This window comes from Pinus tabuliformis, chromosome X (genome assembly GCF_031772625.1).
Source record: "Pinus tabuliformis cultivar Carrire ecotype Pingquan chromosome X, CPIR1, whole genome shotgun sequence".
NCBI lineage: Eukaryota > Viridiplantae > Streptophyta > Pinopsida > Pinales > Pinaceae > Pinus > Pinus tabuliformis.
In genome coordinates this window covers 1606352370-1606375836 of record NC_142308.1, presented here as the reverse complement: position 1 = coordinate 1606375836, position 23467 = coordinate 1606352370, and the positions used below count along the sequence as shown (strand labels likewise).

Genomic DNA, 23467 nt, shown 5'->3' with positions numbered 1-23467 from the left:
TTAGCGTTATCACAACAAACAAACCGAGTTGGAGATTGATACGGAGCCATGACTCAAATATACAACTAGGTTATGCCCAAAAAAAGTAAGACTTTTGGATAGTTCCAAAATAATTATGCTTGAACCCATCCCATGGTCTTGTTGCAGCGATATAACTACTATAGCCCGCGCCCTCATTGTCATGTTGGGCGTTGTAGTTCACAGTGACCACCACCACCCGTTGGTTTGTGAACCAGAGACCGTCAACGTTGCAAAACCTCAAGCTCACTTTCTGCTGTTACGCTACAAAGTGGGCTGAACACCCAATATTTGATTAGTTTATTGCCGTTTCAGCCCCTCACCTCTCTGCGTCCTTTAGCTTCGGTGGCCGACCTGCTTGCTTGCTGTCTTCAAAGTGCCATCAGATCTCGTTCGGATTGTTGGAATATTTTGGTTCTCTGGAGTCTTCTTGGGAGGTGACCTATAAGTTGCCATAGACCAAACGGGGTATTAATACTGGATATATCCTCAGTAATCTCAAGGCCTTCAGAACCCTAGCAATGGCGGCTAGATTGAAGCCTGTATACAACAATTCAATACAGGGCAACATCAGCAGGAGCAGGATCGTAATAACAAGAGCAAACAACACAAAAACTAATTCCCGTGACTCTTCAGTCCTGGCATTCACAGACAGGAAAGCCGAAGAAGAAGACGAAGAAATAGTGTGTAAGGTATGTGAATTACTGTCACAGCACCGCCTAGATTTCAATAAAAACCATGAAATATTACCCAGATTGAAACCTCATCATATTGATCAGATTCTAGTGAAAACTCAGACCTCCATTGACCCTAGAATGGCTCTTCAGTTCTTCAGATGGGCGGGCCAACAAGAGGGTTTCTATTACAACATAAAATCTTGTTGTGTTCTAATACATTTTCTGGTAAGGGAAAATATACTTGGTCCCGCCAGGTCGATTTTACATCAACTAATTGAAGGAAGTATACCGACCTTGACACTGCCCAAAAGCGTAATGAAAACGCATGGGAACGGGCGCAGGCATGCAGAAATTGTTGACAGCTTGATTGGGACATACGAGACATGTTCTTCCTCGGTTAAGGTTTTCGATTTATTAATTCATATTTATTTACAGACAAGAATGATCCAACATGGTGTCGACGTTTTCTTCTTGATAAGAAGACATGGACTAACACCTTCTCTGCGTAGCTGTAACAGTCTTCTTAGTGGCCTGTTAAAATCGAAAACTATAAGCTTGGTCTGGAGGATATATGAAGAAATGCTTCTGGGCGGGATCAAACCGGATGTCTATACCTTTAGTACCATGATTAATGCTTGCTGCAAGGAAGGAAAAATTGAAGAGGCAATGGATATCTTTGTGAAAATGGAGAAGAGTGGCTGTTCGCCTACTGTTGTTACTTACAATATCCTCATCGATGGCCTGTGTAAAAAGAACTGCCTTGATCAAGCCTTCGATTATAAAGAGAAAATGTGCTCTAGAGGCTTTACTCCTAATGTTGTTACATACAGTGTTCTGATTAATGGTCTCTGTAAGGCTAGAGACCTTGAGAAGGCCAGTTCACTAGTTCAAGAAATGTCAGGCAATGGATTGATGCCCAATACAGTGACTTATAATACCTTAATTGATGGTTATTGTAATGAGGGAAATATTGCAGAGGCTCTTAGACTAAGAGACGAGATGGCTTTAAAGGGCATCGAGCCGAATTCGGTCACTTACAGTGTGCTTATGCAAGGGCTATGCAAAGCAGGAGAGGTAATGCAGGCATATTGCCTTTTGGAGGAAATGTTAAGTAGAGATTTGGTTATAGATGCTCGTTTGTTTAATCTAGTTATTAACACGCTTTGCAAGGTAGGTCAGGTGCAAAAAGCTGTTAGACTTTTTAAGGAAATGGTGTGTAAGGATTTGACGCCTAATGATTCAATTTATACGGTGCTGGTTGGTAGACTCTGTAAATCAGGCAATGCAGAGGAAGCATTGGGTTTACATGATATAATGTTAAGAAAGGGGTTTTTTCCAAGCATTGTAACTTTTAATGCACTTCTTCATGGTCTTTGCAAAGCAAGTAAAATTCAGGAGGCAGACGGACTTTTTCAAGATCTGCTAGCAAGGGGCCTTTCTCCCGATGATGTTACTTACAATACTCTTATTGATGCATATTGCAAAGAGGGCAACACCTCAAGGGCATTTGCAGTGAAAGACGACATGATTGAAAGGCATATTGCCCCAGATATTTTAACTTACAATGCTCTTATTCATGGGCTTTGCAAATCAGGTAAGATGCACGAGGCAATAATGCTTTTGAAGGAAATGTTGGAGAAGAATTTGATGCCTGACGTTGTTACTTACAGCACATTGATAGATGGTCATTGCAAATTAGGTAATATAAAGGAGGCAAACAGGCTCTTTAAGGAGATGATTGACATTGATCTGGTACCAAATGGCTTTACGTATAACACACTGATTGATAGGCATTGCAGGGATGGAAATCTGGAGGAGGCTTTCAGGCTTAAGGATGAAATGGTGAAAAATGGGGTCATCCCAAATGTTGTAACGTATTCTGCCCTTGTTCATGGTCTATGCAGCACAGGTCAGATGGAGAAAGCAACATCTCTCTTCAACGAAATGTTGAACAAGGGTTTGTCTCCTAATATTGTGATCTATACTACTCTTATCCATGGCTATTGCAAATGTGGCAGGATGAAGGATGCACAAGATATCTTGAAAGAAATGCAAGACTGGGGCCTGGTTCCAAACAATATTACTTATACGATCTTAATTGATGCTCATTGCAAAGAAGGCAATCTACAGGCGGCTGTAAAGCTGTTAAATGAAATGGTGGGAAAGGGTATTGTTCCAGACACCTTTACTTACAATGCACTGATTAATGGATTTTGCAAGGAAGGAAGTTTTAAGAATGCTTTCAACCTATGTGATGAAATGGTATGCAAAGATATCGTGATGGACAAAGTTACCTACACAACAATAATTAATAGTCTTATGAAGTCAGGAAAAGAACAGGAGGCAAACGTGCTATCTCAGGAAATGGTGGACAGGGGCTTCGTTCCTAGTCATTTCACATCTGCATTATTTGTTGATGGTTGCAATCAGGATGATGCCAGTAATGCTTACAATAACGACAAAGAAAAATTGCAAAAGGAACAAGGAGGTGTACATACATCTTGATTCAGAAGCATGAAACGAGGTTTATACACCTTTTCTTTTAATTATTAGTTGTGTTTCTAATTAAAATATATTTTCCTCCTTTTATACATTGAGAGAGGGATCTACATTGTATTAGTCCATAATTTCTTTCAGACTCAGTTATTGAGGAGACATTTATGAAAAGTCATTGCTGACCTTTTAAATCTATATTTCCAAATTCCGTTCTTATCTTTTAATATTGGAAGTCTGTCAGTCTGCTCAACCTTTCCATAACTTTCAATTACAACATTTTTGCTGACCTTTTAAATTTGCAGTTGTTCATTCTGCCAAGATGTAATATTTAGCCTTTTCTTGACCTTTATGTCTTGCACTTTTCTTGTTTAAGTTTCTTCTCCCTAAAGTATAGTCAATGTATCGTCCCCATTTTGTAGTTTTAATATTGACCTTAGACATTGTTCGTTGTTACCTTGATTTTCAGATTCAGGTAGTATAAATTATGTAGTGACAGAAACTGTTTGCAGTTATTTTCTAGCAACAAGTTCGCAGTTATTTGCTAGCTACAAGTTTAAATTATTCTGCTGATAAATTTACAATTGTTATCTAGCCATGCCCAAATCTTCTCAGTAATGACAATCTCGCTGTTATTTTTTCAGGGCTAGAATTCAGGAAGAAGTATCAGGCTTGTTATTTGATGACAGGCCAAGTGAACTTCAGGTCAATTTATGAAAGATGAGATTCTGTTTGAATGCAGGTTCAATGATGCTGCAATTGTATTGAGATTAATTGAATTCTCCATCTAACTTGCATTCTTCTATTCAATTATATACTGTCTTACAAAAATCCTTACCCCTCTTCTGCTTGCTGGGGGAGAAAACACGTACTTGGGAGTAACATCTTCTTAGATGGAAATGGAAGAGGAGATTGGAGCACTTTTTATTAGCATAATTATGGAAGTGGACAGGGAGACTGGACTGATTTTGAGTAGTAAAAGTGGAAACTTTGGAGATATTCAGAGCTTATGCAAGACTCCAAAGGAAAGTGTAAGAATTTCTGGAATGCAAAACTTATCAGTGCTGCCTGAGCAGAAAGGAAAAGAATGAGCTGGAAAGGCAGCTTGAGGAAGTGGTATTTTATCAAAATTTTACAAAGGATGCCTTCTGACTCGCAAGTTTGGCAGGGATTGAAAAGTGATACTCAAAGTAATTGGAGGAACAGGTTTTAGAGACAGAAAACTATGAATGGGACATTTGTTACCAAAACACCTGAAAGCACAACGATCTACCAGAAAAAGAAAGGTGAGCCTTCAACAAATTTTAATTGTTCCTATTTTTTTCCTGTTGCTATTTTTGTCCTGTTCCTTGGTCACATCCCTGATATACTTGTTTTTTGGAAATTGCAAATTCCACTAATTCAATTGAAGATTAATACAGTTTTGGGGAAACACTTACTTTTATTGAACACTAATTCTCTTTGGTTCTTAAAACTCTTTCCCGGTTATGTATTGTCCTTCAATAGTTATATCTCATATTATATTTGTTTATTCAACATACACGGACCTTGACTGGTGGCATTTTCTATCATGACGCGGTCAGTAAATGTTTTATACAACCAATTACCACGAGGAAATTAGATTGGCATCTCCAATATCATTGATATGTGAATATGTCCATGTTCTGCAGTAGCAGTGTTCCTCATTATATCTCATGTTATATTTGTTTATTCAGCATACACAGACCTTGACTGGCGACATTTTCTATCATGATGCAGGCAGTAAATGTTTTATATAACCAATTAGCATTAGGAAATTAGATTGGCACCTCCGATATCATTGATATGTGAATATGTCTATGTCCTACAGTAGCAGTGTTCCTCGTTATATCTCTTGTTATATGTGTTTATTCAACATACACAGACCTTGACTGGCATTTTCTATCATGATGCAGGCAGTAAATGTAACATTTTCTATCATGATGTAGGCAGTAATTGTTTTATATAACCAATTAGCATTAGGAAATTAGATTGGCATCCCCGATATCATTGATATGTGAATATGTCCATGTTCTACAGTAGCAGTGTTCCTCATTATTGTTGAAAATACAAAGAGGGGGGGAGAGGGTGAATCAGTATTTCTTACCAATTAGCACTTTTTAATCTTTATTCAGAGCATTAGTTAATCTTCAGTGATTATTATAATTCTTCTTTAGATAATCATAAACAGTAATCAATGGTAGACAATACCATACAACAATGCAGAAAGATAAAATAGTGGACATGGAGATTTTTAGGTGCAAACCTCCCTCCGGGTTAAAAACCACTGAATTCTTCTTGGTAATTGTCTTCTCCTCCTCTTTAAAAGAAAAGTACTTACATCAAATTTTTAGCTACAACTGAAGGAGGCTCCAACCCCCTAATTCATAGGCTACAATCTGTAGGACGCTACTAACCCTAATAATCTGCCGCAACTGGAAGGGCACCCCAACGCCCTGTAAGTTAGGCCACAGCCTGATGAGTGCCCCAACTCTTTGTTTACCAGCAATTGTTGGAAGGATGCTTTGTCGCCCTGTAGTTTATCAGCCCCAACTGAAAGGACGCCCCAATGCCCTATGCAGGCTACGACCTGCCCTAGCACTACCCTGTTGCCCTGAGGTGTTCTCAGGTCACAAGCTGAAGGTGACTCTAATCACCTGCCTTGCACCACCCTGCCACCTTGAAGAGTCGACAGACCATGTTTCACAATTTTCAGACTGGATCCCCCTGTGCCCTGAATCAATATAAGAAGATAGTATATAAGAGAACGCTGCTCTACTCAATGTGAATATCCTGGCAAGTCCTACAGCTGCACTGCTGATCACCTAAGTCACATGACACGAGGACACGAGACACGGAGGACACGTAAATACGAGTATTCAATACGAAACACAGCGACCTGGAAACAGGACACGGGGGACACGTTTTATATATATTTAATAATATATATATATATATATATATACCGAAATATAGTTTTTTATCCATATTAAATTGCAGGTTGCAGCTTATCTAATCAAATTAAAATATAATTACTTCTCAAAGTTCATAGTTCACTTTAAAAAAAAAATAGAATCAAAATTTACTATTTAGAAATTAGAATGTGATATGCTTGGTCTTGATTCTTGAATATTCAATGTTCATTGTTCATGTACAACTTACAAGCACATAAGAAAATAACTAAAGTCTAATCCTATTGATTTCCTCTACCCCTATTGCAAGAAAATGCCACAGCTTTCCCTTTCCCTCTAGATGTAGATGCTGATGCTGGTGGAGTTGGCAGTGGAGTTTGCTATGCTCTAGAAGCTGAAGAACTAGAAGTAGGAGCTATAGGAGGTAGACCACGTCCTCTACTGGGGGCAGGGGTAGCCTAGGCAGGTGGTGTCACCTGGAAACATTACAATCTCCCAATCCTGAAACCCTGAAAAACTGATAAGTCTGCTGCATTTTGAATGAAATCTAAAATTCTACTTTCTCCATATGAAATCTAATGAGGCCGGAACCACTCTCAAACATCCTGAGTCATTTCATGGTAATGTTAAAAATTTAAGTAAAAGGATGAAAATGAAGATTAAGGAGAATGTCACTTTTACTTTAAGAATTTAACATTACCATGAATAGCATATCGATACTAGGGCTTAGACTTGATCATTAAGCTGCCCCACTCAAAAATTATTTGTTTCTTTCAAAAAAAATTGCAGCTTATGCAAACAACGTTTTCTATCAACGGAATATGTGTTTTCCAGATGCAGGACACGACGAAAACCGGCGAATACGTTTTACATTTTACAGGACACGATGAAAAACGTTTTCGACACGTTTTAGGGCCGTTTTCGTGTCCGACGCGTAAAATACGGGACACGGGACCTTGGAGGACGTGTCCTGTGACTTAGCTGATCACACTGTACAATCCTGCTCAAACTTCCCAACCCTGCTCAATCTGATCACTACACTGTCCAACTAGTGATCACTGCACAATGTTATCCAACTAATCGCTGTCCAAGTTGTACCAAAACAAATCAACCTGCAATAGTCACTATACTGCACTGCTCATGTAAGGATAATCATCATATGCTCATGAGATAGTCAACATATCATACTGCCTCAATGTACCAAATTGCTCATGCTGCTGCAAATAATTGGCACTGCTTATCAAATGATGGCACAAACCAAGATGCTTCAGGTCATCCCTAATACTTGCAACCAATGCTCTCAAGCTATGTCTTCAGAGAGCTACTGGCATATGTTGTTTCATTGTTGATCACTGATCAGTGATCATATACTGCTGTCCATTTTCACGTCAATAAACTGTACAACAAGATGATATTGTTCTCAAAGACTCGCTGCCCTGTAAGGTCACAATTATGTCACTTACTACAAGACATCTAGTATGAACTCTAGGTTATCACAATCACTACAGTCCAAAGGTCAGATCTATGTTGCAGGGGAGCACCCCCCCCTCGCTCCCGCTCCCAATCCGCGCTCCGGGCGAGAGCGACTTGGGAGCGGGTCGGGAGTGCGTTCCCTAAATTTTTTTTCACTCCCTGCCTTTTCGGGAGCGTTTTGCCTTTTTTTGCTTTTTTTTTTTGTAGTAATGTTCGAAATGCAATTTTTTTTGAAAGAAACAAATAGTTTTTGAGTGGGGCAGCTTAATGATCAAATCTAGGCCCTAGTATTGATATGCTATTCATGGTAATGTTAAATTCTTAAAGTAAAAGGATGAAAATGAAGAAATGACTCAGGATGTTTGAGAGTGGTTTCGTCCTCATTGGATTTCATATGGAGAAAGTAGAATTTTAGATTTCATTCAAAATCCAGCAGACTTATCAGTTTTTCAGGATTTCAGGATTGGGGGATTGCAATGTTTCCATTGAATTTTGTCATGTATTAGGATATGGAACTCGTATTTAATTAAGAGCACCAATCCCTCTATGTACCTTGATGTTAGTGACATTGGTTGTCGAACTCCTCTATCATGACCCTCCTAAAAATGTACGCATCACTCAAACAAAATCTTGACTTGACATGCTATGCTTTTTCTATCTTATGTTAATGCTTAGAGGGTGATATTAATGACAAAGATCCCTATACAGATACAAAGGTAATGACAAAGATACCTCTGGATATTAATGCTTGGAGGGTGATATTAATGACAAAGATCCTGATTTTGCAACAAGACTAAAAAATTAGACATTTCTCGTGGTGGCAAGAGGCCCAAGCATAAGAAATAGATAATAGATTTACTTCTCTTTTCTACTTTCTAGTAGCTTTTATAACTATTGACTCTTTCATATTTATTATGATATTTATGTAAACAATATATGACAATTTAAGTTTGAAGTTGGCAATTATAACTCATTAGTAATGAATTATGAATATGATGCTTCATGAAAGTTGAAAGTTGTTTCATTTCATTTCATTTTATAAGATTTCATTTCATGTTAGATATTATTTGTTGTAATGGTTAACTTAGCTTACAAGTACAACTTTGGTGATCAATGATGATAAATGTTATATATTGAATTTTGAAAGCTTGAAACTTTAAGATTGATGAATCATGAGACTCAATATGTTGTATGTTATGTTACTAACTTGTGGACGTGGTTGATGAAGATTATAACTTCTAGATGATTGTTGTTATATGGTTCAATCTATGTTTTTTTTATGTTTTTTTATATCTAATTCATCATTCTACATGTTTTTGTTGACATATATGTATCAAAAATTAAAAAATATAAAAAATATATATATTTTTAAAAAATCGCTCCGGGATTCGCTCCCAAACTGGGAGCTTTTGAGAATGGTCGCTCCCGCTCCCGTTTTCGCTCCGGCTCCCGCTCCCAAGTAACATAGGGTCAGATCAAGGTAGTGTGTCAGTGTGTCAAATCATATTCATCATAGTTCTATTGACATCAAGTCAAAGTCAAAGTGTCAAATCACTTGTTATGTCTACGTGTCAAGTCTATAGATACACAAGAACTGCTGTCATATCAGTGCATCACATCATGTTACAACTTTCTTGTATGTCAAATCATATTCATCATAGTTCTATTGACATCAAGTCAAAGTCAAAGTGTCAAATCACTTGTTATGTCTACATGTCAAGTCTATAGATACACAAGAACTGTTGCCATATCAATGCATCACATCATGTTACAACTTTCTTGACGGGCCCAAGATCACCATTTTAAGATCAAGACTAATTGTCAAAGTCAAAACAATTGTCGACTCTAAGCGTAAACTGATTGTTCCAATATATGAATCAAGTCAATAGGTCATGTCAAAGTCATGTAATCCTCTCACTTATATGTCAAGTCAAATCACTGTATGTTAAGTTCTATTGTCAATGTTATTTGTGTAATTTGCAACCTTCAAACAGTGGACCTTAGTCAAGCTTATGTTTTTAAACATGGATACCACATGAAATAAAACTGGTTTTCAAACTGGAACCAGAAAACCCGGACTAGTCAGATCTCAATGAATTGGTATTTAAACAAATACATAAAATAATTAAATTTAATGAAAAAAACTATTTTTAAGATTTAAAACCATGATTCTAAACCAATAATGACAAAATATGCAAAGTTTGCTCATCTATATACCATGCAAAGGTGAATATATCAAAATGACACCGAGTGCAATACATATTAGCAAAAAACTACATAATCAGTGAGGCTCTAAATGGCTTCTGGAGTCCAAAAACAATGCTACAAGCTATGGGGCCACTGACCTACTACAAGTCTACATATCAGTGATCAACATGATCACTCCTCATCATGATCAAACTCATCACCACTACTAGACATGGGATCAACATTAGCTACATAAATAATTTGGCTTAGAGTTTGATGACTCCTAAGACTCCTCTGCAACCTCGGTAGTAGTGGTAGTAGCAATAACGAAACTAGACATCAAAACTACAAATCACCGATCAACTTGATCACTCATGAAACTCATCATTGATTCAATGCTCTTAGAAATGGGATCATCAACAAGAGATACATAAACATAATCTAGCTCGATGTTTTCAGATTTGGATTGCTCAACCTTATCATATGATAGAAATTGAAAAAGTTTAACATGTCTAACCAATGATTTGGATTGAGTGAAGGGTTCATCTCCTCAACCTTATAATATGGTAGAAAAAACTTAGCATGCCTAACCAATTATTTTCCTTTGGGTGACGGGTACATTTTTGTTAAAGCCATGGTAGAGGAGTTAAACAATCAATGCCATCAACATCAACAGAGTTCAACAATCAATGCCACCAACGTCAAGGTACTTAAAGGGCTTCATGCTCTTGATTAAATGCCAATCTCGTATCGTCACACATGAGAGAATCAAATGGAAACATTGCAATTCCCCAAACCTTGAAATCTTGAAAAACATCAAGTCTGCTGGATTTTGAGTGAAATCTAAAATTTTAGTTTCTCCATATGAAATCCAATGAGGATGAAACCACTCTCAAACATGTTGAGTCATTTCATGGTAATGTTAAAAATTTAAGTAAAAGGATGTCTTAAAGAATTTAACATTACCATTGATTTTCATCATTGTTAGGGTTGAGATGTGTGAGGAAAATGAGAAGGGAGGTATGCTTTTCATGGAGGGCTTGTTTTTGGGGAGAAACAACCCCAAGTTTCCCGCAAAATCCCTTCAAAACTCACAAAATTACATTCCGTGGGGTTCGCGGTGTTGGATGGTGTTGTCATTGCTGTCAACCCTAGGGTTTGACTTTGACTGAAACACTAGTCATTGATGTCAAATTGATAATGAATGCTTCTTAGTAATTGTCTAGATTACATAAAGTTGGCAGCGCCACTGTTAGATGGTTGAAAACCTTAGTCCTAGGGTTTGGGTTCCTTGGACTGAGGACATACCTTGATTTTGTCGACGTTTTTTGGAGAAACTTATCATTGTTTTTGTCTCAGAGATCCATATCATTGGATTCTCTTCGTCGAGATGTTTTCGATGTTATGTGGCACGCCCAAAGAGGCTTTCTGGTTTGAGAGATATTTGTCTTTGATGGTAAAGACCCCAGTTTTTGGGCTAAACCCCCAAGAGGTAGTATCATGGAATATTTTTATTGGTTGCTGCGTATTGAATACTTTGCTTTATTTGAACTCGCTCGCTTGAACTCACGCTCACTTGCTTGATTTTCACGCTCGCTTTCAAGACTTGCTTGATTTTCACGCTCACTTGATTTTGTTTTAACAAGCTTATGGTGTCAGCTATCACTGAAAATGCACCCAAGTTAATGATTTTACAACAAGTTCAAATGACTTATTATGAGTTTGAAAGAACACAACCCCCTATCAATTTGACTTAATGATTAGTTTGGGTGTCAGGTTCAACCGAGAATGCACCCAATTACAACCAACTTTTGACTTTGGATGACTTCATTACATTAACATATTGATTTCAACTTGACTTTGAATCAGATTCTTACAAAGACTTTCAATTCCAACGTAGTCTTAACTTTGACATCAATTCTTGTTTGAACTTAATACATTTATACACTCACTTGACATTATGACTTCAACCTTGATTTCATAACCATGATCTTCAAACTCACACTAGACTTTGTGACTCTCCATGGACCATCCCTTGACTTCTATGAGTTTACAATCCAAATTTACAAGAATTTGAACTTTTGACACCAAAAATCTTTCAAATGTAAGAAGAATGAATACAATAAAACAATTTTTTTTTTTCAATCTTGAACATGGTTAAAGTTCTTTCAACCCTTGGTTTATAAAACAACACATGATATATTAAATTATTGTGCCAATGTAGAAGACCCACCTAGAAATAATCAAGGACCATTATCAAGCACTTCAATGACTCATGGTTTATAAAATAATACTGTGCCCATTAATCACCTAGGCAGGATCACTTTTATTTAGGTTAAGTAAAAACCTTACTTAGTGATTGTAAGTTCTTAAATGCTTCGTCCAAGCTGAGATGCCAAACACTCTTGCAATATTTCTCCCCTTCAATGTGAACCTTGTGTGTTGGCATATGCAAAGCCGTAATGGGAAAATCGATTACGATGGCAAAAATCAGAGGTGAGATGTTCACCTAACTCATCCAACCCATCCAATAGACTTTCAAAGCAGTTCTACGCTCATATTGACGCCCGACTTTCTCCACCAACTCCAAGCACAGGCATCAGTGTTTGACTCCAAGCTTGAACAATAGCGAATCCTTAAGGCTCACGATCGTGGCACAACTAAATCGTGGCACTTTATAATCTGGAGAACTTACACTTAATCAGACCAAAATAAAAAAACTCCAACAAATTCAAAATAATGGTCACCACACCACTTTTATAGGAAATTGCATCGTTGGACATTCAAATCTCGACTCCAACTTATTGTATGACCAGGCACCTTAATATTCCATCAATGCAGCGACATTAGAAATCGGCTACAATACTTGTTGTATGACCAGGAACTTACCAAATAACAACTCCAATTACTGTTGCACGGTCCAACACTTTGTAGCATCCATCAATCAACGTGAGGTTGGCTCAACTCCTCGCACAACAATCCACTAACTCACACAAATCTTCGAGGTCCAAATCTTGTTCGCTCAGGCTGGCATGCAAATATTCTACATAGGGCCACAATTCTTCAAATTGTAGGCAACACTTCAGCAATCTTGAGACCCTCGGTTTCTTTATACACTGTGTGGTCTGATCTACCCTCTTTATGCAAGGCCACCTTACATTGGAATTCTCTCCTTGGCACTCGTAGTCCTTGCTGCTCAATCTATACAATCCACACTGGTCACACACGTATCTATCCACACAAGCTACAAACTTTTACAACATCTCTGTTTGATTTCACAAAGTAATGAATTGGATCCACACAAATCATTCTTATAATCCACGCACAACTCTGTCCCACACTTGGACTACAATAACTCCCAAAACGCTACACCACAGAATCACATTTGAAAACTGAACCTCTCACTCCATCACTGTGTCCAGGCTTGCTGCAAATCCACACTAAAAATGCTCTACACTCTACGCAAGATAATTCACAACTTGAATAACTTCACTCCAAAGGAATAGAGATTCAAAAAACGATTTTGAATCACAGTTTCCCTAGCTTGGTTGTGATGAGATCAAACCTCACCGACTGGAGATGAAACCTCACCATATCGGTCACAATTTTTCCAGGATCATTTCAATGGTAGCTAATTTATGTTGCAGATTCACCTTAAAACCATGCGATGACCTCCGTCAAATTCTTTTTGAATCTTTTCAATGAGAGCCAATCCACTTTGGATCCTAGTGATAACCAATTTGCCTATATCACAATGTCATGGGTCAAGGTTTGCACAAGGTCTGCGACCCCTTCTCAATTCGAATACAGTCCCAATGCATCAACTGTAAAGGAGAATGTGTTCATTGCATTCTCTTAGAGATCCAATGCTTAGTTACATGATTGCTGTGATTATGCAAAAACTGGACTCAACTCGACTCAAATTCAACATAAAGATTATCAACAACGCTTTTGCGTATTTCTCTGCACAAACTCACCCAACTTCCACCTAAAGCTCTTATACCAATTGAAGATAATTAATGAAAATAAATAAATATTCAAGAGACAGAAACATGGTGGAAAAGGCTTTAAGCCTGATTGTATATTCACAAAGAATGATGATACAATATATATACATCAAGCTATGTCTCGATATAGTTTGTTTATCTTGAACATGTAATCTCTTGGTTGAGTGAATATCACTCGACCACACATTAATTTAGGAGGCTAACTAGTTGTAGAGAATCTCTCAACCAACTAGACCTCAACAAACTCCCAAGTACTAGGAACAAATCCATTCTAAAATTGATGAGCACATCAAAGACAAGTAGGATTTATATTTTCCAGGTTTCATAATTTTATTATTTTAGACTTATTGATTGTGAGTATGAGGCTAACATGGGAAGTCTTGGTTTAGTAGTTGGGGACTATGCTTAGGGGGGTCATTTGTTCCATTTCAGATGAGTCATGAGCCCTAGGCCCTTTGCTTGGTGTCCTAGGCTTTAGTCCATCCCACTTTGTCATATTTAGTGGTTTAGAGTGGCTCCTCGACAGTGGGAAACATTATAAGGTTCCAACCTTCTTAGAGAAGAAGAAAAATAATCCTTTTGAACCTATTGTCATCCGCTCTTGAACTAGGGGCATATAGTTTCGATGTAAAACCTAAGATCTATAATTAGTGTGGTTTCCCTATAGGGGAGATTCATGTAGCCATGAGAATTGTGTTTTGGCTTAGAGATATCCTATCCCCCATCAGGGTGTATGGCTCGACCTCTTTTTGGTTGCTTTGACAATTATGATTTTGTAATATGAGATTGGTTATTTGTTTCCGGTGTCATCTTTTTATTCGTTGTGTAAGGGAAATTGGGTCTCCAATGTGGTTTATCTAGACAAAAAATTGTCGGCTCATGAATAGAGGTCACTGGGCAACTACTATGCAACAAATCTTATCAGATTGGAGCATGTGGTGCAAGGATATTATTGCTTTTTGACATTAATAAGGTCAAACATGACTTTTTGCTTCAGAAAAGATGTTTGATCTTATTAATGTCAAAAAGCAACAACATCCTTGCACCACATGCTCCAATCTGATAAGATTTGTTCCATAGTAGAAAGGAAAACCCCTTTGGGATTCCTTGCTCTTCCTTGAAATATTTGTATGGAGGGTGACTCAACCACCAGCCACAATAATTGCTGGTAACCTAGCAGGACTCAACTCAACTGGAACTAGAGACCTGTGAGCTCTGCCTTGAATCAGTGTGTTTAAACTAATTGGGTTAACCCATTGCGCTAGAAAATCTCTCTGTCTCTCTCTCTCTCTTGTATTGCATCTGTATCAGAATCCAAAACAGGACACAACATGTCCCAAACATTTCCAGTGGAGAGAGATTTTTTTGCTAACCCATTGGGTTAATTCAATTGGTTTGAGCACACTGCTTCAAGGCAGAGTTTACTCTGAGGTCTTTGGTTTTAGTCCAGTGTAGTCCCACTAGAGTGATTTTTCCTAGCCTAGTGGGTTAACCCAATTGGTTCAAACACACTGCTTCAAGGTAGAGTTCATTGTGATGTCTCTGTTTCCAGTCTAGTTGATTCTCTCTCTCTCTCTCTCTCTATTGGAAACTTTTGGGAAATATGATGTTCCCTGTTTTGGATTTTGATACAGAGGGGACATGGATCACACGACTTGGAAATGGCACTGAAACATTTCCATGCTGTATCCATAACCCTAAAACAATGTTTCTGAAATCTAATATGAAAAACAAGGGATTTGGAATGATTTGGAAATGTATCATTTTTTTGTAGTGTTTAAGGCTCTGCTACATGCATTTTGGGCTGGAAAAATGATTTTTAGAGATGAAAATGTGGTACGAACAAAGTTTGTACTTAAGTCAGATACTCCAAAATACTTGGAATATGTAGATTTCCATTGAAGGTACATGAATATATATTAAAAATGTATGAATGAGAATGATGATACAAATGAGAGTGAGGCCCTGCTTATATACCCTAGGCAGGTACCTCTTCATGGAAGGTCATGTCCCATTTAGACATGCCTCTTCAGCACTAATTACTAATAAACTAATTATTACAATTATCATTGTTATTTATATTTATATTGTTTATATATATTTTATTCATAACATTTACTTTTCATTCAAAAAACTCTGTCCTCAAAGATTGCCGATGAAGAGGCTTGATCTCTTTTTCTGTTTCGAATGTCTTCTCGTCTCGGAACTGTCATCTTTGTTGATACAAGTTGATCTAATCCTCTAAGTGATAAACAAAAATGTTGCACTGAGAAGGGATCAAACGATCTTAAATTAATCTTCTGTGGAATCTTGTGGTGACTGGAAGCTTGTGATAAATTGTTATCACATGAGTGGATTGCGCTGACATTAGTATTCTTCGGAAAATCAGTTTGTTGTTTATGTTCTAAATACGTAGCTTGATTGAGTTGTCTACTCTCGTGATTTGGATGTTGATAAGGAATTCTAGTGATTTGATTTTCCCTTATCTTGTTTGTGTCGTTTTCTTGATTTATTTGAAGTACCTGATTTCCTTTAGCTATGGAAGTTGCATGGTTAATTTCTGGATCTTCACTTGAATCTTTTGTTGCTGGAACTGCAACTTTTGAGTACATCTTTACTTCAACTAGTTTATCCTCTTCTTGAGTTGGGATTCCCTGCTCTTCCTTGAAATATCTGTATGGAGGGTGACTCAACCACCAGCCATAATAATTGCTGGTAACCTAGCAAGACTCAACTCAACTGGAACTAGAAACCTTACTGTGAGCTCTGCCTTGAATCAATGTGTTCAAACTGATTGGGTTAACCCATTGTGCTAGGAAAAATCTCTCTCTCGCTTGTATTGCATCTGTATCTGAATCCAAAACAGGGAACAACACATGTCCGAAACATTTCCAGTAGAGAGAGAGATTTTTTCCCTAGCCTAGTGGGTTAATTTAATTGGCTTGAGCACACTGCTTCAAGGCAAAGTTTACTCTGAGGTCTTTGGTTTTAGTCTAGTTTAGTCCGCACTAGGGTGATCTTTCCTAGCCTAGTGGGTTAACCCAATTGGTTCAAACACATTACTTCAAGGCAGAGTTCACTATGATGTCTCTGTTTCCAGTCCAGTTGATTCTCTCTCTCCCTCTACTGGAAATGTCTGAGAAATATGTTGTTCCCTGTTTTGGATTCTGATAAAGATGGGATATGAGTCATACGACTTGGAAATGGCACTAAAACATTTCCCTTATGTATCCATAAACTTGAAACAATGTTTCTGAAATCTAATATGAAAAACATGGGATCTGGAATGATCTGGAAATGTATAATTTTTTTGTAGTGTTTCAGGCTCTGCAACATGCATTTTGGGCTGGAAAAATGATTTTTAGAGATGAAAATTTGGTACGAGCAAAGTTCGCACTGAAGTCAAATACTCTAGAAGACTTGGAATATGTATATCTCCATTGAATATACACGAATATATATTCAAAATGTATGAATGAGAATGATGATACAAATGAGAGTGAGGGCTTGCTTATATACCCTAGGCAGGTACCTCTTCATGGAAGGTCATAATCCATTTAGACATGTCTCTTCAGTACTAATTACTAATAAACTAATTATTACAATTATCGTCATTATTTATATTTATATTATTTGTAAATATTTTATTCATAACATTTACTTCCCCTTCAAAAAGCTTTGTTCTCAAAGCTTGCTAATGAAAAGGCTTGATCTCTTTTTCTGTTTCGAATGTCTTTTCGTCTCGGAACTGTCATCTTTGTTGATACAAGTTGATATGATCCTTTAAGTGATAAACAAAAATGTCGCACTGAGAAGGGATCAAACGATCCTAAATTAATTGTTTGTGGAATCTTGTGGTGACTGAAAATTTGTGATCAATTGTTATCACATGAGTGGATTGCATTGACATTAGTATTTGTTGTTTATGTTCTAAATATGTAGTTTGATTGAGTTGTCTACTCTTGTGATTTGGATGTCGATAAGGGATTCTAATAATTTGATTTTCCCTTATCTTGTTTGTGTCGTTTTCTTTATTTATTTGAAGTACCTGATTACCTTTAGCTATGGAAGTTGCATGGTTAATTTCTGGACCTTCACTTGAATCTTTTGTTGTTGGAACCGCAACTTCTGAGTACATCTTTACTTCAACTAGTTTTTCCTTAGTGAGTTGTGATATTAACTGGATTGGTATTTGTTCCCTTATTTTCAACTTGGACTGTTATGACTGGAGACTTCGATACTTCTTGAGTAAGTTGTTCTAACTTGTCTTTTAATGACTTTTTGACATTTTAAAGCTTCTTGAAATGTGTTAGTATTTTTTTTCGCTATGGTCCTTAAGTCGAAGGACTTCTTTATTTCTAGTAGCATTGATTTTGTCAATTTCATTTTGCATATTTTGTAGTTTTTTTTTACCTTCTTGAAAAATTACTTTTGAAATATCTAGTATGTCTTTTGGTGTTCCTAAATTCGGCTTTAATGTCACATCTTGTAGTGTTATTTTTCTCTTTTTGTATGAAAATGTCAAAAACTTCATTTTCATATTTAGGATGAAAGATCTAGTGATTCCATCCAAGGTGAACCCAAAATAATGTCACCTTGATCTTCTCACAGGGATCGAACATAGAATTGCAATATAAAAGTATAATCGCCAATGTTTAATTGTAGTTCAGTTATGTCATATTGTTTTCTATCCCTACAATCTAATTTTTCAATTATATTTGACTATGGAATCACCAATTGGTTATCAAGGCCAGAGTTTATATAATATTTCCCTTCCATGGGAGAGATAGAAATAATAACATAGCACTGAAATGCAACGTAAGGTCCCTAAAAATCTCCCTTCCTTCAATTCCAATTTAGACTCCATCTTTTATTTTGATATCCCCTTTTTAATAATACTTTATCAAAGTTTTTCTTTTGGTTGCCCCTTTTTATAGGTAATATTCTTTAGGTATATCCACACTTTTTTTTTATAATTTGTACTTTAATAAAAAGTAATATCTCAATGATAAAAACTTTTTAATTAATTACGCCTTTCGGAGTTTAAATTGAAAGTTTGGAAAACCTTCAATAATTTGATCTTTTAAAAATGTCCCTTTTTGATATATAATTTAATTAATTAATTAAACTTTTTGATATATAATGTAATTAATTAATTAAACTTTTTGTTTTGTGTTCAATGTACTTTTAAAAATGAACCTCCTTTTAATGAGCCCTTTGAATTATGTACAAACGTCAACGCTAGATGGATAGTCTACAAATTGAGTCACGGCTGTACGACTACGGACATGACCGTACAACATGGCAGTGTGGAGTGGAAAAATAAGGGGTGGTGGCACGAGAGAAAAGGAAAATTGAGAATGGAGGGAAGAATGATAGTGTATACAATTGGAACAATGTAGCGAACAATGTTGGAGAAGGGAAAAAATAGCGTTGTTGCCGTTGGAGCTTGGAGCGAGGGCAAAATTCAACTGTTGTCTCAGCGGTAGGGTCGGTAGCGGCTTGAACTACACAACGTCCACAGGTAAAATCGTATAGACAGGGTTGTATTGCTTGACAATGTCAAACGACTTTCGGTATATATATCTATATCTATATATATATATGTATATATATAATTATTTAGAATATTTTTTATTTTTATTTTTTGACTTTTCTAATAATTTTTTTATGACTATCTTTCTCTTTTTTTTTTTTAATATATATATATATATATATATATCTAAGTTGCACGAAACGCCAAAACGTTTCAGAGTTTCCGAAATGGGACGTTTAGAAACGTCGACCGAAATGTCATATATTTTATATAAAAATATATATATAAATAAATAAGTGAATACCACATTATCTTGCAAGAAAAAAGGGAATAAGACCCATAGATGACAATTTAAAAGGAAAAACAAGTCTATATTAACTCTAATAGACGATTACATGATGGTCGAGTTTTGGCCGAGTTTCAACGAAGTTTCAGAGTTTCGGGTATGGGTATGGCTCGAAACGCTAGGTTCTTTGAAGTTTCGTGACACACACACACATATATTCTCTTTTTATTTTATTTATTTATTTATTTTTATTTTTTTAATATAATTTTTTTTTCCAAACTTATATATATTTTATAGCCCCTTTTTTAAAAATCCTCTTTTTATAATTTTTTTAGGAGTTACTCTTTTATAATTTTTTATTTTTAACTCTTTTTATTTATTTTTTAATAATTCCTTTTTTTTTTTAAATTCTTCTAATGGTCAAAGGCCTGTCAGCAGTGTGGAGAATCTCCAGAATGTGTAGCGAAACGCTTAAATTGTGATAGCAATGAAGTTGACGAAGAGTCGATGACCAAAGGCCGGATCAAACTGGTTCTCTACAGCGGTTGAGCGGCCAGAGGATTGAACAACTTTGATACCAATGGTACGAACAAAGTTCGTACTTAAGTCAAATACTCCAGAAGACTTGGAATATGTAGATCTCCATTGAAGATACACAAATATATATTAAAAATGTATGAATGAGAATGAGTGCCTGCTTATATACCCTAGGCAGGTACCTCTTCATGGAAGGTCATGTCCCATTTAGACGTGCCTCTTATTACAATTATCATCATTATTTATATTTTTATTATTTATATATTTTTTTTAATCATAACAAAATTACAAATAAAAGACCCTCATAGCTAAACCGAACATTGGATGAGTTAATATTTTCTAATTTTGCTGTTGTTCAGCCGCGCCCTTGCAACCAAGCATCTAACTCTCACTAAAGATTGGTTTGAAGCAGTGCAGAAAGATAGTCCATCCTTGTTACTGTTTTGTCTGTTCTTGAGTTGCAAATGTGCGATATTGTTGTCTGTTTGTTGTCATGGCAATTAATTTTAAGTGTTTAAAACACAAATAAACATCACAATGGGAGGGGACTAATCAATAACATGATCAGGTCATCACGTAGAAGATTCAGATATTGAGTTTTAATTTTCTCCTGGGCATTATGTGTTGTTTGTAATTCTGATGGCAATTTACATAGAGACAAAGGTTGCAAGTTGTTTAGAATGCTCTTTTACCGTATTTAATGAATGATAGAAGCTTAAAAGTTAAAACCAGTAAAGACCTTCCTGCGACATTCATAACTGTATGAATTACATCGACCGTTTTGCAAAATATTTTTCATGAACTGCTGGATAAGTCCACATGGACACATAAAAGCCTAGTTACCATCTGCATATATTTTTCAAGTTACTTTGGAAAAACAATTATAAAACACTAATATTAGTAAATGCTAAATGTTAGCTGATGTTGAAATTGTTATGGAGTAACCTCCATTATTCATGTTGATAAATCTTTATGCACTTAAAGAAGTGGGTTTGAAAAAAAATGTTACAAGGCAGGAGAAAGGTAACAAATGGTAGTAAGTAAATGGCAATTTTTGTGCATGTTTATATGAACATTTCTGCTGGAAATGTGAGCCCGTGCACCTGAAATAAATCCTTGCGAAAGGGGCTGAAATGACATTTTTGGCATCTCTGAAATCCAAAATGCCATTTCAGAAAATGGATATGGGATGGAAACATTTCACTGACATTTCCTATCAGAATCTGTTTCAGAAACTTTGATCGATTTTCCAGGGGTGCTCCTGGGGCATTTCTGGTTAGGTAGGAATCTGGTTGTTGAAACTTGAGTGTAGGTTTATCCTTGAGAATTCCAGCTTATCTTTCTTGTGGGCTTTCATTGCTGCATGTTGTGTTTTTTTCTCATCATTTAGCTCATAGGTTTTTGTATGCAGTGCATTCCAGTCATAATGATCGTGTCATACATGATTTCCGCTCTTTGTCTACTTCTGCAAAGGGTACTTTACGAGTAATGAACATTGGTGCACTGACATGAAAACAAGTGATTTATTATGTTGGCCTTGTACTTTTTCCATTGCATATTAGTTGTCTATATACTAATCTAATTCCTTTCGTTCTGTTGGGGAGGAGTTTCTTCATATCTTCGCAGTCTCTTTCTTAGAAGTCTTTCTTAGTGAGTCAATGATATTAGAAAGGGCTCCTGCAAATCAAAATTTACTGGCCAGAAACTGGCTATTGAAATGTATTGTCCATTCCTCATCTTGCATAAGCCAGACATCAGTTGGATACTGTGTATTCTCGAGCTAATAAAAGGATTTTGTATTCTCTATCATCATGGATATATCTTTAAAAGTTCTTGTTGATTTATATTTCTTCTTTGTCGATGATCCTAATTAATTTTTTAACACAAGTTAGGCAGTGGTTCTGAATCCTGATACAAGTTTATTCAAGCAATAAAAGGATCATGCTTTCCTCTTATCATCTGAACTCCTGTTTCCTTCTGCAAGCTATATTGTTCGACATTTTTGTGGATTTAATCTTTATGATGATACTACCATTTACATAGTCAAATTCTGCAGTTCTTTATGAACCTTTCTGGTTTGGGTATGCACTAGTGACTTTAACATTACATTCTTGGATTTTTTAAATGCTGTTCTAATTGTATAGAAAGACCACAGTTCCCATGTATAGCAAGGCCATGGCTGAAGTTTTTTACATATTCAGATCATGTTATGTTAGGAAATTTCAGTTTCCCAGCCGTGAATAGATGTTTTTGGGTTTACATTTGTTTTGGCAAATTTATTCCCTGGATGATTGACAGGTACTATCATATTTTCTTGTACATGCAGCGGTTGGGCTCTAAAGTAGGCAGGGTAGAACAGGACAGTGTCCAAACATGACTATTTACTTTAATGGCATAGCCATTTTGCTGTGCCAAATTTCATTGCTTCTAGAGCTGGGTTCTTGGTTCCATTTCAGTTCAGTTGTATGCATATCCTCTCTCTGGTGCAGCGGAAGAGCTAAAGCTGGAGGAAAAACCTTTAGTTTGATCCAGTTTAAATTCATACCGTCTGAATTTATAGTGGAAAAGAAAAGCACGAGAAATAATATTAAGTTATTATTGAGTTCAGAGAATGCCGTACTCTAGTCTGATGTTGTCATTTATTCGGAAACTGTAATTATATTATTGTGAGAAAGTTTACCACTTTGATAGTGGAAAAGAAGAAAAGCATAAGCCAAACAAGGCATATTGATGTTTTATTGAGCTATAAATTCTAAGAAAAATGTACATGGACTTGTGATTTGAAAGTGCAAAAGCAAAGTGGGAAAAACAATATTTGCTATATTATACAGTCTAAACTTCCAAGGGAAAAATGAATGGTAGCATATGATTCAGATGTGAATGGCGCTGAAAAACCATTTTAAATAAAAATGGCTGAAATCCAATTAATAGCTCCCCCTTTAGATGCTTTAAAATGGCTGAAATCCAATTAATAGCCCCCCCTTTACATGCTCCCACAGGCATTACAAACTTTATAATTAATTAAAATAGCTCGGAGAATGAAACAAAATATTTTTGAATTTTTTTAATGCAGAATCAATGAGTTTGATTGACTGAAATTCAATTAAACAGCACCTATACATGCACCCATAGGTATTGAAGCTTCATAATAAATTAGACAACCCTAGAGAGCGATGGAAAATGTCTTGAACCTTTTGATGCATACTGTCACAGATTTTGCTTGATTGTTTTCTTCTTCAGTCTCATGTCTAACATCCACTAAAATTGAGATCATTGGTGTTTTAGCTTCTACAGTTCTGAACAATAGCGTTCTAAAATTTTTT

At 36.3% G+C, this 23467-nt stretch overlaps 1 protein-coding gene across 2 annotated transcripts; it reads left to right on the top strand.

Moving 5' to 3' along the window:
• The first annotated feature begins 400 nt into the window (after positions 1-400).
• Positions 401-22632, top strand: LOC149146187 (uncharacterized). Of its 2 annotated transcripts, none has more exons than XM_089446500.1 (3): positions 401-3219; positions 3833-4474; positions 22471-22632. In XM_089446500.1, exon 1 carries the CDS (start codon positions 540-542, stop codon positions 3198-3200), a length of 2661 nt encoding a protein of 886 aa, XP_089302626.1. In that variant the 5' UTR covers positions 401-539; the 3' UTR covers positions 3201-3219; positions 3833-4474; positions 22471-22632. The 2 variants fall into 2 exon arrangements, with proteins under 2 accessions (XP_089302626.1, XP_089302627.1); XM_089446501.1 differs by having other exon boundaries at positions 22443-22632.
• The last annotated feature ends 835 nt before the right edge of the window (positions 22633-23467 follow it).

Bases quoted from the DNA above. Each gene is read 5' to 3' on its own strand.
- LOC149146187 (XM_089446500.1), top strand. From the start codon at position 540: ATGGCGGCTAGATTGAAGCCTGTATACAACAATTCAATACAGGGCAAC.